General features: G+C 40.5%; 3 protein-coding genes and 4 non-coding genes across 8 annotated transcripts; 6 read left to right on the top strand and 1 right to left on the bottom strand.

Moving 5' to 3' along the window:
- Positions 1–165: 165 nt before the first annotated feature.
- Positions 166–4,758, top strand: lctlb (lactase-like b). 2 transcript variants are annotated; one of them, XM_072385923.1, is made up of 14 exons: positions 166–313; positions 432–592; positions 684–771; positions 868–977; positions 1,072–1,200; positions 1,603–1,698; positions 1,792–1,846; positions 1,918–2,079; positions 2,158–2,438; positions 2,547–2,673; positions 2,769–2,968; positions 3,052–3,115; positions 4,053–4,097; positions 4,290–4,758. In XM_072385923.1, exons 1-14 carry the CDS (start codon positions 187–189, stop codon positions 4,403–4,405), a joined length of 1,761 nt encoding a protein of 586 aa, XP_072242024.1. In that variant the 5' UTR covers positions 166–186; the 3' UTR covers positions 4,406–4,758. The 2 variants fall into 2 exon arrangements, with proteins under 2 accessions (XP_072242024.1, XP_072242025.1); XM_072385924.1 differs by lacking the exon at positions 4,053–4,097.
- An 83-nt stretch (positions 4,759–4,841) lies between these two features.
- Positions 4,842–10,504, bottom strand: zwilch (zwilch kinetochore protein). Its single transcript, XM_072385922.1, has 18 exons — positions 10,388–10,504; positions 10,184–10,226; positions 9,996–10,088; positions 9,049–9,182; positions 8,757–8,947; positions 8,576–8,655; positions 8,341–8,496; positions 8,119–8,190; positions 7,945–8,038; positions 7,800–7,852; positions 7,617–7,719; positions 7,456–7,535; positions 7,220–7,376; positions 7,017–7,045; positions 6,792–6,928; positions 6,596–6,691; positions 5,210–5,325; positions 4,842–5,108 (listed from the first exon to the last, which is right to left on the bottom strand). The coding sequence occupies exons 1-18, from the start codon at positions 10,435–10,437 to the stop codon at positions 5,020–5,022; spliced, it is 1,773 nt and encodes a 590-aa protein (XP_072242023.1). The 5' UTR covers positions 10,438–10,504; the 3' UTR covers positions 4,842–5,019.
- Positions 10,505–10,962: 458 nt separating this feature from the next.
- On the top strand, positions 10,963–14,552 carry LOC140307155 (large ribosomal subunit protein uL4A). The gene is made up of 10 exons (XM_072385921.1): positions 10,963–11,062; positions 11,736–11,907; positions 12,008–12,114; positions 12,348–12,486; positions 12,738–12,862; positions 13,158–13,287; positions 13,576–13,732; positions 13,952–14,035; positions 14,214–14,334; positions 14,433–14,552. Exons 1-10 carry the CDS (start codon positions 11,060–11,062, stop codon positions 14,502–14,504), a joined length of 1,110 nt encoding a protein of 369 aa, XP_072242022.1. The 5' UTR covers positions 10,963–11,059; the 3' UTR covers positions 14,505–14,552.
- Positions 12,189–12,287, top strand: LOC140307837 (small nucleolar RNA SNORD16). Its single transcript, XR_011915866.1, has one exon. It is a non-coding gene; the product is annotated as a small nucleolar RNA SNORD16 (small nucleolar RNA).
- Positions 12,564–12,662, top strand: LOC140307839 (small nucleolar RNA SNORD16). Its single transcript, XR_011915868.1, has one exon. It is a non-coding gene; the product is annotated as a small nucleolar RNA SNORD16 (small nucleolar RNA).
- Positions 13,798–13,868, top strand: LOC140307831 (small nucleolar RNA SNORD18). Its single transcript, XR_011915861.1, has one exon. It is a non-coding gene; the product is annotated as a small nucleolar RNA SNORD18 (small nucleolar RNA).
- Positions 14,073–14,139, top strand: LOC140307833 (small nucleolar RNA SNORD18). Its single transcript, XR_011915863.1, has one exon. It is a non-coding gene; the product is annotated as a small nucleolar RNA SNORD18 (small nucleolar RNA).
- Positions 14,553–14,655: the final 103 nt, after the last annotated feature.

The raw sequence follows: 14,655 nt of genomic DNA, 5'->3' as shown, positions 1-14,655 counted from the left end.
TGGGGTTTTTTTTGTGTTACCAATCTGCTCCGTTCTCAAGCATCTGTGCTCATTAGCCTGGACACAATATGTTTCTTTGTTGTTGTGATTAAATATGGATGCTGAATGTTTCTTGTCCCTGTTCTGACATCAGTGAGGGACTGAAGGAGAACAAGACATCAACTGCGCTGCAGGCTCACATGTACCATGCTGCCCCGCTGTGCAGTCAGTGTGTGCCATGTGCTTATGTTGGTGCTGTGTCTGTCTGCGGCTGAGGACTTCGACTGGACAAAGAACAACCACGGCGCCTTCTATTATGGCACTTTTCCAGCTGGTATGCAAAACTAATTCCTTGGCTCTCTGGAAGAAATGCAATAATCTTTTTTGACAAATTGGAACTGGGGCCAAATAGGCCTCCTTAGTACTGATCAGGCTGATGTTGTATTTTTTAGGATTTTCGTGGGGTGCCGGAAGTTCGGCCTATCAAACAGAAGGAGCCTGGGACAAAGATGGAAAAGGACTGAGCATCTGGGACATTTTCAGTCACAAGAAAGGCAAAATTCAACAAAATGAAACTGGGGATTCTTCCTGTGAGGGTTACTACAAAATCAAGGTTGGATGTGTGAAAAATGTGAAGAGAGCAGAATGTAGAGTTGGCCGGAGTTGACACAAAAATCGAAATATTTCACTCTACTTATGCACAGGATGATGTTTCTCTGATGAAGGAGCTGAAGCTTAATCACTACCGTTTCTCCATCTCCTGGCCCAGACTAATTCCCACCGGCATAAAGTGTGAGTAGCTGCCGTTAATTCAAGCCGTTTGGAAGCCAAACTGTTCCATGTGATTTCAGTTGTAAAGACTTATCTACACTCTAACATCATTTGCAGCCGACCATATAAATGAAAAGGGAATACAGTACTATGATCAACTGATTGACCACCTACTGGAGAACAAAATCACCCCAATTGTTACGCTCTATCACTGGGATCTTCCACAGGTTGGCATGCTTATCATAACTGACCCAGCTTTAACCCCAATTTGAACGTTGACAGTTTTTTAAAAATGATATACTGTATTATTTGATTTTCTAGGTTTTACAAGAGAAATATGGTGGATGGCAGAATATAAGCATGGTCAATCATTTCAATGAATTTGCCAACCTGTGTTTTGAGAGATTTGGCAACCGAGTAAAGAACTGGATCACTTTCAACAATCCATGGGTACGTTCACAATAAGTATTTTGCAGTTTTTACAGTTCAGCTATAGCCTGCAGTTTTTGGGGGCTCCACAAGAAGAGCTTTACATAATGTGCTGTTTATAAAACACCAAATTTCTCTCCTTCTGTACAATTCTACGACACCTCTTGTCACCCTCTCTCTGAAAATGCTTTGAGTGCTGCTTTTTTGTTGTCACTTGACAGGCCTTTTTCGGTTGCGTTTCATTTGAAAAGAAGGGAAAAACTAGACAACGAACGGTGTTTCAGACAATTCATGAGCAGTGTTTTCTGTCACAGACAATAACTTAACTCGCAAACATTTTACATCCACAAAAAACTGTCTGTCAGACTGATGGGAAGGCAAACCCTCAGGGCAGGTAATGATTTCTTCAATACCCGATTACAGTCTGTTGCAGTTGAGGGCTTTGAGACAGGTGAACACGCTCCTGGACTGAAGCTAAGAGGAATGGGTGCATATAGAGCTGCACATAACATAATTAAGGTAAGAGGCTGCAAAAGTTGCTCAGCAATTGAATCTACACGGAAATGAAAGAACATTTTCAACTGAAATGTAAACACTATCTCGTCCATGTAGGCCCATGCCAAAGTTTGGCACACTTATGATACTCAGTGGAGAGGAAAACAAAAAGGTAAACAAAGTAAAAGTTTGGAACCTGCAAGTGTGTGTCCGAGTGCTGAAAGCTGCCGTTCACATCTGCAGGGATGGTGGGCATCTCTCTGTCGGGCGACTGGGGTGAGCCGGTAGACATCAGCAACCAGAAAGACATTGAAGCAGCTGAGAGATATGTCCAGTTCTACCTGGGATGGTTTGCCACACCCATCTTTCATGGAGACTACCCTCAAGTAATGAAAGACTTTGTTGGTAGGTTCCCAACACATAACCCTGAGGTAATATTTATCACTGAGGAATGAACTAATCGGCACTTGTAACGGTGTGCAGGAAGGAAAAGCGCCCAACAGGGACTGGGGATGTCTCGACTGCCCACATTTTCCCCCCAAGAGAAAAGCTATATAAAGGGGACCTGTGACTTCCTTGGCATCAGTCATTTTACCACTCGCTACATCACCCAAAAGAGCAACCCATCGGGCCGCAGCAGCAGCAGCAGCTACTTCACTGACCGTGACCTGGCTGAGCTGGTTGACCCAAGGTGGCCTGATCCTGGATCAGAGTGGCTCTACTCTGTGCCCTGGGGTTTCAGACGCCTGCTAAATTTTGTCAAGGTGACACAGTTTTGTCAGACCAGACATGTTGACATTTGTGCTGTACCTGGAATGATCTTAGCGGCCTGCAAGCCTAACTAAGCTGCATTGCTTTGTTACCCCCTCCAGTCTCAGTACGGAAACCCAATGATTTATGTGACTGAGAATGGAGTCTCTGAGAAGATGTCATGCACGGAGCTGTGTGACGAGTGGAGGATACAATATTTCAAAGACTACATCAATGAGATGCTAAAAGGTAAATGAGCTTACTTATCTTGTAGAAAAAAAAGTGCCAAATGGAAATTACCTCAAAGTTTAATCTCATTTCTCCCTGTTCTCTTTGTCACTCAGCTATCAAAGATGGAGTCAATGTGAAGGGCTACACTGCATGGTCCCTGCTGGACAAGTTTGAGTGGGATGAAGGATACTCTGAGAGATTTGGCTTGTACTACGTGGACTTCAGGAACAAAAACAAGCCTCGTTACCCAAAAGCTTCAGTTCAGTTTTACAAACGCGTCATCACCTCCAACGGATTTCCAAATCAAAGAGAGGTGAGAGACAATTCAAAATCCAGCCCCCCTCTCCCCCAGAAAGAGTCCCTGTTCATGCCTTTTTTTTTTGTGAACATCCACAGGTTGAAAACTGGAGAAGGAAGGCAGTTGAGACCTGCTCTTCTAGCAACCAGTTATTAGCTGCAGGTTAGTTTGGCCTTAAACAATCTCAGGATTTTTGTCTGTGGTAGGAGGTAAATCACTAGCTGGGGTAAACAAATTAAGATTCAGACTCAAACAAGAATATATATATATATACACATATATATTAAGATAATTCAAGAGATTTAATGCAAATACTCCCCAAAAAAAAATAATGACCATGATTTGACTTTGATATCAATGCTGTGTTCTTTAAACACTTCAGAACACATATAAACAAATGATTGGTTTTGAGCGGAATGGTGGACATGCAAAACTTAATCACCCGAATCTCACGCAGAACATCTGAGGTATCTTTTTTGTTTGCCCCTGCAGCTAGAAGAAAATCCAAGGAACATGCAGAAAAGCCAAAGGTTTGGCCAGTGCATGATGAAGTTTAGAACTTGAGGGTACATGTCTCCCACTAATGGAAGTGGTTTCTCTGTTGTGGCTTTGTGATTGTGTGGTTTAAAATCTGATTAACAGACTGAGGCTTCTGCAGTTCAACACTAAAACCCACACCTTTAAAACCGGCTGCTTAAACACAGTGTGCAGTTTCTTCACTTCATCTGTTGATTGTTACTTGCGGGCTTACATGTACCCAAGTCTTTTTTTATGAAAGAGCTTAAACAAAAACAAATAAATGAATACATCAGCATGTAGCGCATCAATACTTTGCTCACATTGTATTTCGCAAAGCAGGATTTGAAATTCAGCAAGATAACAAAATACCGAGTGTTATGTCTGAGCAGACTTTAAGAACCCAAACGGGATCCACTCCTGTCGTCGGCTCGTGATACAGCGAACCTTTTGATTCGATTTTGATAAGTTATCTTGCTTTGACAAATGCTGCTTTCTGAAATATTCCCTTGCAGCTGCATGCAGTTCTCAAAGGGTTAAAGTATCGTTGATCAACTCTAAGTATTTTCTCTTCTTTTATTAGAGGAACAGCGGAGCACTGCTGCCAATATTCTAAGACTTATACATGGTAAGGAATCCTATGTGCTCACAGCAAATCAAATAAAAAGATGATTTCATTTAGAGAGAAATATTAACCCTTTGAGTGCTGTGCTTGAGCATCATTACTTGCTTCATTAGCAGTGTTAGGACTGCACGATGCTGGTGAGTTTTAATGAGTGTATGTATGTGTGTGTGTGTGTTTGTGTGTGTGTGCTTTCAGACCCTTTGACCAGCCACATGGAGATGGTGACAGAGATCGTTGTTCCCACTGTGTGTACACTCTGTATTTTGCTCAGTGCCATCTTCCTTATGTTCCTGTTGCGGAGGCGGAACTAAAAAAAAAAAAAAAAAGTGTGTGTGTTTACAATCGCAAACACACACGCAATGTAAGAGTATCATTTCTTTGACGGATTATGCCCAAATGCAAACACAAACACGTTATTGGAACTGAATTTAAAGAAGATTACTGGCTTCTTAAAGTTGATGTGCATACGGTGTTTACTGAAAAAAAACATTGCTTTAGATTATGATATCAAATTTAAAAGCTTATATCCAAACAGTGTGAATCCTGTATCCTGCTGTGCTTTCCATTTAGAATGCTGCTGTGGAATATTGTCGCTGCACAAATCTCATATGACCTGTTGAACTTTGTGGGTTTTTTTTTCTAAAACTGGGTTGTTTAGCGGAAAACTTCTTCCAGACCTCTTTCAATGGCCACCTTGAGCAGTAAGTGTATCAATAAAGAAAAGAGTAGGCAACACAAACATGCACAAAGATTGTAATTTATTCACTGAAAATGTTTGACAAACATATATTGACAGAAAGTCCCATGGCCATCATCGTAGGTTTTTGAATCAGCTGAAGTCCATCTGGCTCGCTAGTTAACTGCAAATGAGCATGTACATTACACCAAAACGCCTCCTTTGTGCTCAGTCGTGTGCTTTGTAAATTCATGGAAAGCTGACGAGGCTGCAGCACACCATAGTTGAAAAGAAAGCTGGCTCATCGCTGTCCCCGCTGACCGTTTCATTTGAGTAATCTTCAAAACAAAAGCAGTTCAAGAAAGTAAAAATATGAGTCATCTGTACTGAATTGAAGAAGTTACTCGTACACTTGATAAGATTAAGACAGAAAAATCACCCGTTTCAAAGATGACATGATGAACCGGTGGCCTGTCACTGAGCTGTAATGACGTCCGCAGCTCACGGGGACCATGGCCACTGGTTAACTCAACCCCCCACAGCACCGGATGCTCTCTGTGGTAAAAGACTGTGTGTCAAGAGCAAAAGCAAACCTGCCACCTTAACCTCCCATGATATTCAATCTAACTGAACAGAATGCTATGAAGGAAACTACAGGCCATCGGTAAAATTATTCGACCCACAGAGCCAACATATAATAAAGTCATTTAACCTTCAATACATACTTTCAGTGCTTCTGACACTTCTCTTTTCACAGCACTATGAAATTGACAAAAGCTTTCTTTCTTTTGTCTGATTAAACTGGATGTTTTGTGCCCTTCCTTCAGGGCTGAAGTGTGGCGATGCTTGAGGCCTTGCTTTTTGTTTTTGAGGCTCTTTATAGTCATTAGCAGAGCAAACATTTTCCTTTACTTCCATACCAAGGCTTGTTAATGTAATGGAAGGAGTTGTACATTTGAATATAATGCTTTTATGAACCTTTTTCCTGTCTTATAAATAAATTATTTCTTCTCTTCACTTCTGACAAAACCAGCTTGACCTCTGTTTGCTGCTCAGCTGCATAGCTGTGCATAACTAACATCTTTTGTTAATAATAGTTTAATTTATTTGCCAAAAGATAAATTGTCTTGGGAAAAGGGAAAAAAGGAGAAAAGTAAACAGGAACTGTAGATAAACTGATCGTAACAGGCCTGCAAAAAACACAGCTGAACTAAAAAAAAATGCTGCGAATGTGTTGGATCTCAATAATTTCCGCTCTATTTGAAGGCCGAAATACACAAACTGTGTTGAAGTGACTCTACACAGTTCATCTGAATGGTGATTACAACTCATGAACAGTTCGACCGGTTTATAGTGACCCAAACAGAAATGTGTATCGTTCTGAATAATAGTGAGTTGTATTTGTCATGTTAAATCTGATTTTAGTGATGAAACTTAAATCGTCTTCCTTTCTGCCTCAACTTCTCAATACTTTTGTGGGTCGAACCACTTTACAAAGTTGGGATACAACACAGATAAAGGCTCAAATAAGGCGGTCCAAAGGCAGCCTCAAAACAGACTGAACAAACATCAGGAATCAATTAAAGAGTCATCTCTTTTCCAAGAATACCTCCACCTATACCACCTTCAACACCCTAACCTGTACCTACTTTACATACTCTACTTGTACTGACAATTAAATAGAAGAACTCAAGAAAAAGTTGAGGATTTTTTTCATCTATAACATCTTGAAGGTCATCCCTCACTGGTATGTTGCTTTGGATAAAAGCATCTGCTTAATGACTACATGTCCCTGCAAAATAAAACAAAGGGTCATGTTCCTTACTTTTGATAGAAATGGCTGATCAGAGCAGGTTTGATTTGCATTTTGAATTCGTGCTCCTCATCATATGGTGCGGCTTTGTAGTGTTGCAAACACGATCTGTGGAAAAGAAAAGAAAAGGGTCAAAAAAGCCTCAAAGCCAACTTAAGGAACACGCATTTTGAGGGCTCAAGTTGATGGAAAAAGCGAAGCAACACACTGTGTGAGAAGGAAGAGCCGGTCGTAGGGCAAACCCAGGAATGTACTGCAGGTCAAGATGATTTCCAGCAGATGGTGCAGTTTTCTGAGTCGGATCACTTGCTCTTGCAGATCGACGTCTGTGCTCAGGTAATAACACTGAAGGGCAAATGACTCAAATTAAGTACTTTGCTGAGAGATCTGAGAGATATTGTTGAAGAATATCAATAAAATAGTCTGAGCTCACCAAATGGTTCAGAGTTGTCAATTCTTCACCTGAGAAACGAACAAAGAAAAATAATATAACATCCAAATAATATAACATAAATAATATAACAACAAATAATATAACATCCACGTAAAGATTTGTGACCAAGTGTTACACAACAACACATGCATAAAGAATTAGAAGTCGTTCACAGAGCTGTAGAGAACTGATCAAAAAGTTACCAATCAGGTAGTTAATATAGTCTTTTCTCATTTTGTCCAGACCCATCTCGAGCAGCATGTTCACTGGGGTGACACCTGTGAGAGACACGTGATCGATCTGCTGGTGATAAGACTGGAGAATGAGCTTACTGAGGGAGCTGCTGCTGTCTCTGTGAATCTAGAGGAAGTAAAACAAATCCAAATCAGTCAAACTCAAAGATGTCGTCTTCTGTTGACGGTGAAAAAGATTTCCATACCCAGGGCTTGATGTCTCCGTATCTTAAAGCTTCAGTGACCAACTTCAGGCAGTCTCCAATGTCCTGGTATGAAGTCACGCCTGTGGTGGAAAAGAAGAATAACTGCCGCCTGTTTGTAATGTTGCATGGGAAAAAAAAAACAAACATAAAAAGCGACTTACTTTTTCTCATTCGAACCCACAGCTGCTCCACAAAATCCAAATCCCCTCTTTCCAAGAAAGAGTTCAAAACGGGAGTGTCCGCCTCTGACTTTGTCTTTGAGATCTTCAAAACAGAAAAAAAAACACGAGAATGCTGCCACATATTCTGAAATGAACGCATTTTTTAAAAAAACATCATCTTACCGGAGCTGTTTTCGCAGCTTGATCCTGGAGTGTTTTTGTAGCATTTTGAAGTTCTGAAGGAAAAACAGTGATGTTAACTTCAGCAGGCCAGCACGTTCGCTTTTAAACACACTTAAGGTGTGCTGACTTTTCTGAATGCAGGTACCTTCGAGGTAGGCCTTGGTCAGATTTACAGCAGACATGTTTTCCAAAGGCTCCATCCATTCAGTCTCACCGGTTCTCAAACCATCAGCAAGAGTCTGAAATGTCAGGGATTGGAGTAAGTTGGTTGTTTTGATGTCGATTGTTGTTGCAATCTTAGATTACAGTGAACACAAACCTGAAGAAACTCCAGCTCCCTATATATCTCAAACATTGGACTTCTCATGTCTCCACTGGCAACTTTGATATTCTGCAAAAGACAGTGTATTCATCGCTTAAAAAAGTTATTACTTCAATATTTTAAGTTCATTGATGTGGTTATTAATAATAATAATCACCTTAGAAAAATACAAAGTGTTGTTCAGTTAAGGGAAAGACGGTGGAAATTATTGCCACTTACTAGCATTGCTGTAGAGGACAGAGGTGGGATCTCAAGAATACTCTCCACATGACTCCACTTAAAATCCACCGTCACGCTGCTCTGTGACTCGATGGTGGTGTTTTCAACAACAGTGGAGCCAAATAAGGTGAACCGAGCACTGCCTTTGATCCCCATCTGGAGGAATTGAAGACACATGTGAACAAAATTATTCAGCTATAAAGACTAGCATGATTTGGGGGGGGGTGTCACTTACTGAGGATGGGTGATGCCTATTCTTATGCTCCTGTTTCAGTTCCTCTAAGGTTATGAGAGAGCTTTTGTCCATAGTTGAGCCTAGCAGTACAAAGATCAGCAGAGACAAATGACAAAATTATACAAGAAATATACAGTCGACTTATGATGTCTGATGACTCAAAGAGGACTTTAGGTTGTACCTTTGCAGGTAACGGAGTACAACTTGGCCCCGGTTACTTTGTTGCTCACGCAGACTGGTTCAGCCCCAAACCAAACTGTCCCAGCTGGATCAGACATGTCACATCGCACCCACAGAGGGTGTAAGGCAGGACTGTTGTTCACACCTGACAAACCAGCGTTCTGAGATAACGTGTACCAGGACAGCAATTCCCTATATAAAAGAAAAAAAAAGGTCTGTTGGATCCACCACTCGAAAAATCCTGTCAGCACGAGCTTCATTTTGAGGTTATGTTAAATCTTGTCATTGCTCACCTTGCTTTCATGATTGTGAGGGGCTGTGGTCCCAGTTCTGTTTGCAGAACGTCCGCACTGTCATCAACCTCATCAGCAGAGCAGTTTGATGTGTCCGTCAGTTGCTGATCGCCTGGTGCGCTTATTTTTGGATCCTTTGCAAAATCAAGACATGACCCAGTGGCCAAAGTGAGAGAGGGCAAACATCACTGAAATAAAAAAAATGGAAATTTGAGACAGCGTGTGCTGATTCACATTCATGTTTAGGTCCACATGTGATTGACACTTACACAATTGTTATTGCAGGTATGTTTGAGATGACTGCAAAAACTTCTATCAAGTTCTAGTTACATAAAAATCTAAGTTTCCAGTGGAGACTCTAAAGACTAATGGCATCTAAAGTGAAGGTTGAAAGGATTTATTAATGTGTTCTCTTTTTTGGGGACTCATGCTTTTGGCCAAGTGACTCAAAAGCTGTTGAGTTCAACAGAGCCACAACTTACCTGCTGAGGACGAAAAAAAAGACAGAAAGACTCACAGAATACAACATATGACAGCTGCATCAAATGCCTGCTAAAGTATCACAAAGGAGGAAACTCATCTTTTGGTTATGTCCTGATCATGGGTTCAATGTTTCAGTAGGTTGTTGCCAGTAAACAATTCATCAAAAAAAAAACTATAACAACATTTAAACGTTATATATAGATAAATTGTTAGTCCACTTACATTTGAGTCCATGTATTACATGTGAATACCCCATTTATTCTATATTTGTTATATAGTAGCTATAATTCTAATGTGAGTAGGTTTTGGTAAACAGCTACAAGAACACAAATTATGTCACTGGTAACTGTGTTAACTTGTGTCAACTTTCATGTGAAACCACACAGTTTAAATGTAAAATGAGTTTTGGCTCTCGTGCATGTTTGACACCAGTAGACATCTTCAATGTGCTTAGCAATACTCACAGCTTTTTCACAGACGAAGATTGTCTGGTTGCTAGAATAAAAATTCACCACATCAAATTTGCCTCCATTCATCTTTAATATTTGGATGTCCTCCTGAAAAACAAATTATATGGACACCAAAACGTTTACACAGACCAAAGACTGAACTAAGAAAGACACAACTGACAGGTCAAGCTAAATCAAATTACCTTGTATGTTAATAATTCGCTGTTTTCCTCTTCTTGTAGACATCTGGAACCAAGACAATACCAACAACAAACCAAATAATAAGTGAACTTCCGGATTATAAGTAGATAGGCTTCATTTTCATCTGTGAACTTTTTCACATAAACGTGATACAAACACTAATAGGCCAAACGTAATGTTACAAACAATATGCATACAAAACTTACCGGAGAGTATTGAAAAACTCCTTAGCATTAGCTATCACCTTTGAGCCCATTCCGAAATTAAATTCAGCTCCCCGGTTACACAGCAGCGTATGAAGACAAAATAATACTGAATTCTTTCCCAAAATCAACGTTGACGGACTACTCGAAGTTGAACCTACTGTTGATATTTTGACAGTCGCGCGCTCACTCAGACGGTGACGACATAAGGTCACAGGTCACCAAAATAAATACTTACTAAATTAATAAATAAAACAGTAAATGAATATTGTCACTCACTGAAACAAAATATTATCTTGAAATTATAAAAATAATATTTGCCTCTTTTTTTTAATGAAAAAAGAAAGTAGTTCGGTCGCTCCGTTCGTGCTGCGCCAAGATCGAGTAAAGAAGTAGTCCCAACTGTAGGCGCTATCTTTAGTTGTTCGACTGAAAGATGAGGATTAGATTTCACATATTTAATCATTTTAATATACATATATTGATTTAAATTGAATAAATTGTCTTTGTAGGAAGTTAAGCACAAAAATGGACGAAATAATGCTGTCAACGGAAGTGGTCTCTTCTGAGGCGGAGGCATAAAGCATAACGGGTGACTTACCAACTTCCTTTTCACTGTGGCCGCCATAGCGTGTGGTGCGTGGTTACCGGCGAGCCGAAAACTAGTTACCGAAAATGGTGAGAAATGCACTCATATAACTGTTGGTGACCGATAGAATGCGTTCCGTTTATTTAATTTTATACACATCGTGAATAATTATGTAAGATTTGTTTTTGAAAACTTCATGTTTAAATAAAATTGAGCAGTGAAGGGAACGCTCTTGGCTAGCAAAGCTAACACGAGGGGCCATTTTGGACAAGCACTATGAGTAGCTCAACCAAGTTACACGTGTAGCTTTTTCTTTAGTGGCAGTACACTAAACTGATGTGTTTTAACGATGGCTATATTCTCGCATTTGAGGCATATTCCATCACTGAAGACAATTTGGTCTCCTCTTAGGGATTTCCTTATTTCCAGGGAGTGTTCAGGGTAACGTTAAAACGAGCGTGTGAAGTCATGGTAGCAGAAATGTGCTAAGATGAGGCTAACATTAACAGATTTCGTCTGGGCTCAGTTGAGAAAGATTTGGATCATTACACGTGCATGGATATTGCACTTATATTGTATACGTTTTTTTTCACCGGGAGACATACTTTACTGTAATAGGAAAAGTTAGACCGTTAGGACAAACTTAACGGAAAATAAGTTTTTACACTTGATCAAATATATACGTATTTATTCAGTTGATTGTTTATATTATGTTTGTTACTCAAGAATATGTGAAGCTTAATATTTGTTTCATTATTTTAGGCCTGTGCCCGACCCCTCATCTCGGTGTATTCCGAGAAAGGAGAATCCTCAGGCAAAAATGTAGTCATGCCTGCTATTTTCAAGGCCCCAATTCGCCCTGATGTTGTTAACTTTGTGCACACCAACATGCGCAAAAATAATCGCCAGCCATATGCTGTCAGCGAACTGGCAGGTGAGTGCATTTGCTCATGAGGGGTCTTTCTGCATGTATGTTTTAATATCTAGTGCACGGTGATTGTATATTTATATTGAATTGAATGTGTACGTTTCAGGTCACCAGACCAGTGCAGAGTCCTGGGGAACAGGAAGAGCTGTGGCCCGTATTCCCCGTGTGAGGGGTGGTGGTACTCACCGTTCTGGTCAGGGTGCGTTCGGAAATGTATCCTTTTGGCCAGAGATGAACTGTTTCACCATTTATAATCTAGATTCCATGGACATCTAAATAAGCAGACTTGCTGTGATGGTGTAATTTGCGTCTGACTCTGTGACCAGTGACAGAATGCCTACTGTCATATGCTGGCACAGATGTATGGTGAACATTGAGTCTGAGCAGGTATAAAGTATTTTCAGCGTTTGTCACTTGAATGTCAGACTTCCTTGACTTTACTTTAGATGTGTCGTGGTGGTCGCATGTTTGCTCCCACTAAAACCTGGCGCCGTTGGCACCGCAGGATCAATACACCCCAGAAGCGTTATGCCGTTTGCTCTGCCCTGGCTGCCTCTGCTATTCCTGCGCTTGTGATGTCCAAGGGTAAGCTCCTAAAATGTAATTACATGACATATGTACTCTTAAGTGGTCAGTTCAGACCGTTTACCTCAAATTTGATTTGCCGTGATGGTGTAATTTGCGTCTGATTCTGTGAACGGTGACAGTTGCCTGCTGTCGTAAAGCTGTCAGAGTATTAATGTGATTTTAAATTCTGAGTAAGCTCAGGTAACATTGGCACCGTGTCAGCTTGTTTGTGGCTTATCTTTGGCTGACATGAAGGTGTTGTTTATCAGGACACCGCATTGAGGAAATCCCTGAGGTTCCATTGGTAGTTGAAGACAAAGTTGAAGGCTACAAGAAGACCAAGGAGGCAGTGCTGCTGCTGAAGAAGCTTAAAGCCTGGAATGACATCAAGAAGGTGAATAAGATTCAACAATTAAACTTGAGGCTGCTTCACTCACAAGAGAGACTGAAATCCTAACATTTAAACAAACCAAAACTCATTCAAGTGAAGTACTAATTGATAATGGTTATCTGATACTGGTATTTTATGGAATTTGGCATTGAGTTCAGAATTATCTTTTGGTGGGATTCATCATGAATAGTTGGATTTTTCATAATGGATTCACTTTTTTTTTATTATAGACATTCTTTCTTTATTCCACCTCTTTTCTAATTGGCTCATTAGATTCATATAAACTTTGTGTTCTCAGGTCTACGCCTCTCAGCGCATGCGTGCTGGTAAGGGTAAGATGAGGAACCGTAGACGGATCCAGCGCAAAGGGCCGTGCATCATCTACAACCAAGACGCTGGTTTAACCAAAGCCTTCAGGAATATTCCAGGTGAATTAACTGTCTGCATAAAAATGATTTAAGGCAAATGGATCTCATAGCTTGATCTGCTAACGCTTTATCATATGATGCAATAAAGATGAAAATGGATGACAGGGAAACAGACAATAACTCCTTTTAATGATTTTAACTTTGGAAAGCTCTGTATTCATGCAAATATTCTCTAAAGTCTTAAATGTTATGGATCATAGCGTTGAATGGTTTGACTTGATATGGACTAGTTTTTCCCATTGAATAAATGGATTCCTCATTGTACAAGTGTTGGTCTGTATTATGCAGGCATCACTCTGCAGAACGTGAACAAACTGAACCTGCTGAGGCTCGCTCCTGGTGGTCATGTCGGACGGTTCTGCATCTGGACTGAAAGCGCTTTCCGCAAGCTGGATGAACTGTACGGCACCTGGCGTAAACCATCCTCCCTGAAGATCGGCTACAAGTGAGTGTTGGAGTACTCTGCTGCCTGTACTACATTTAAAATATACATTATGTTGTATCTGTATGTCACAGTGATGAGCTTCCACTTCATGGTCCGTGTTTTTGAACTATGTGATATTTAACGAAGTTCTGAGTTTTAGCAGCACAGTATTCATCAAGTTTTACTGTTCATAGGTTTCCATTCAGTAGAAGCTTACTTTATAAATGCTTCTTGTTTCAGCCTTCCAATGCACAAGATGACCAACACAGATCTGAGCAGGATTCTGAAGAGTGAGGAGATCCAGAAAGCACTTCGTGCTCCCAAGTACGTGTCATTCCCTTATTTTAAACTTTTGTCCCGTCAACTGTGATGATTTTCCACTTCAGGTCCGTGTTTCTGAACCCTGATTATATGGAAGTCCTGAGTAATGCACAAAGTGAATCACTTATGTGTTAGTTTTTCAGATGTTCACTGCTTAACTTGAGCTTTACTGTCATTACAGCAAGAAGATCAACCGCAGAGTTCTGAAGAAGAATCCTCTGAAGAATCTGAAGATAATGCTCAAACTGAACCCCTACGCCAAGACGGCACGACGTCATGCCATCCTGCAGCACGACCCTGCTGTAAGTACTTGATAGTTAGACAGCATCTCCAGATGGAAGTAAAGACTGAAACTGTTGATAGTGACGCAGAGTTCTTGTTTGCTCTCGTCTTTCCGTAGATCAAGGCCAAGATGCTGAAACCCAAGAAAAGGCCCGTAAAGAAGGCAGCACCTGCTCAACCCAAGGCATAAATCTTTACATACAGACTGGAGTTCAATGAATAAATCAGTTCTTTCAAATACGAGTCATGGGTGTCATTCAAACTTTTAATTCACAAGACTAATATCACATAAGCTAACAAAGGTGAGACTTTTTGCCATGTAAAGGGTGTGGGGCAGGGAT

This window comes from Leuresthes tenuis, unplaced genomic scaffold (genome assembly GCF_036924035.1).
Source record: "Leuresthes tenuis unplaced genomic scaffold, fLeuTen1.0.hap1 SCAF_5, whole genome shotgun sequence".
Lineage (NCBI taxonomy): Eukaryota > Metazoa > Chordata > Actinopteri > Atheriniformes > Atherinopsidae > Leuresthes > Leuresthes tenuis.
The sequence above is the reverse complement of the archived record's forward strand: the minus strand, read 5'-3'. Positions and strand labels throughout refer to the sequence as shown.

Coding starts and splice junctions, on each gene's coding strand:
- lctlb (XM_072385923.1), top strand. CDS start 187: ATGCTGCCCCGCTGTGCAGTCAGTGTGTGCCATGTGCTTATGTTGGTG. Junction 978..1,071: donor ATCACTGGGATCTTCCACAG/GTTGGCATGCTT, acceptor TTGATTTTCTAG/GTTTTACAAGAGAAATATGG. Junction 1,847..1,917: donor GTGGAGAGGAAAACAAAAAG/GTAAACAAAGTA, acceptor TCACATCTGCAG/GGATGGTGGGCATCTCTCTG.
- zwilch (XM_072385922.1), bottom strand. CDS start 10,437: ATGGGCTCAAAGGTGATAGCTAATGCTAAGGAGTTTTTCAATACTCTC. Junction 8,497..8,575: donor ATAGGCATCACCCATCCTCA/GTAAGTGACACC, acceptor CAATTCCTCCAG/ATGGGGATCAAAGGCAGTGC. Junction 8,191..8,340: donor TGTCCTCTACAGCAATGCTA/GTAAGTGGCAAT, acceptor TGTCTTTTGCAG/AATATCAAAGTTGCCAGTGG.
- LOC140307155 (XM_072385921.1), top strand. Junction 11,908..12,007: donor TGCTGTCAGCGAACTGGCAG/GTGAGTGCATTT, acceptor TGTACGTTTCAG/GTCACCAGACCAGTGCAGAG. Junction 14,335..14,432: donor TCCTGCAGCACGACCCTGCT/GTAAGTACTTGA, acceptor GTCTTTCCGTAG/ATCAAGGCCAAGATGCTGAA.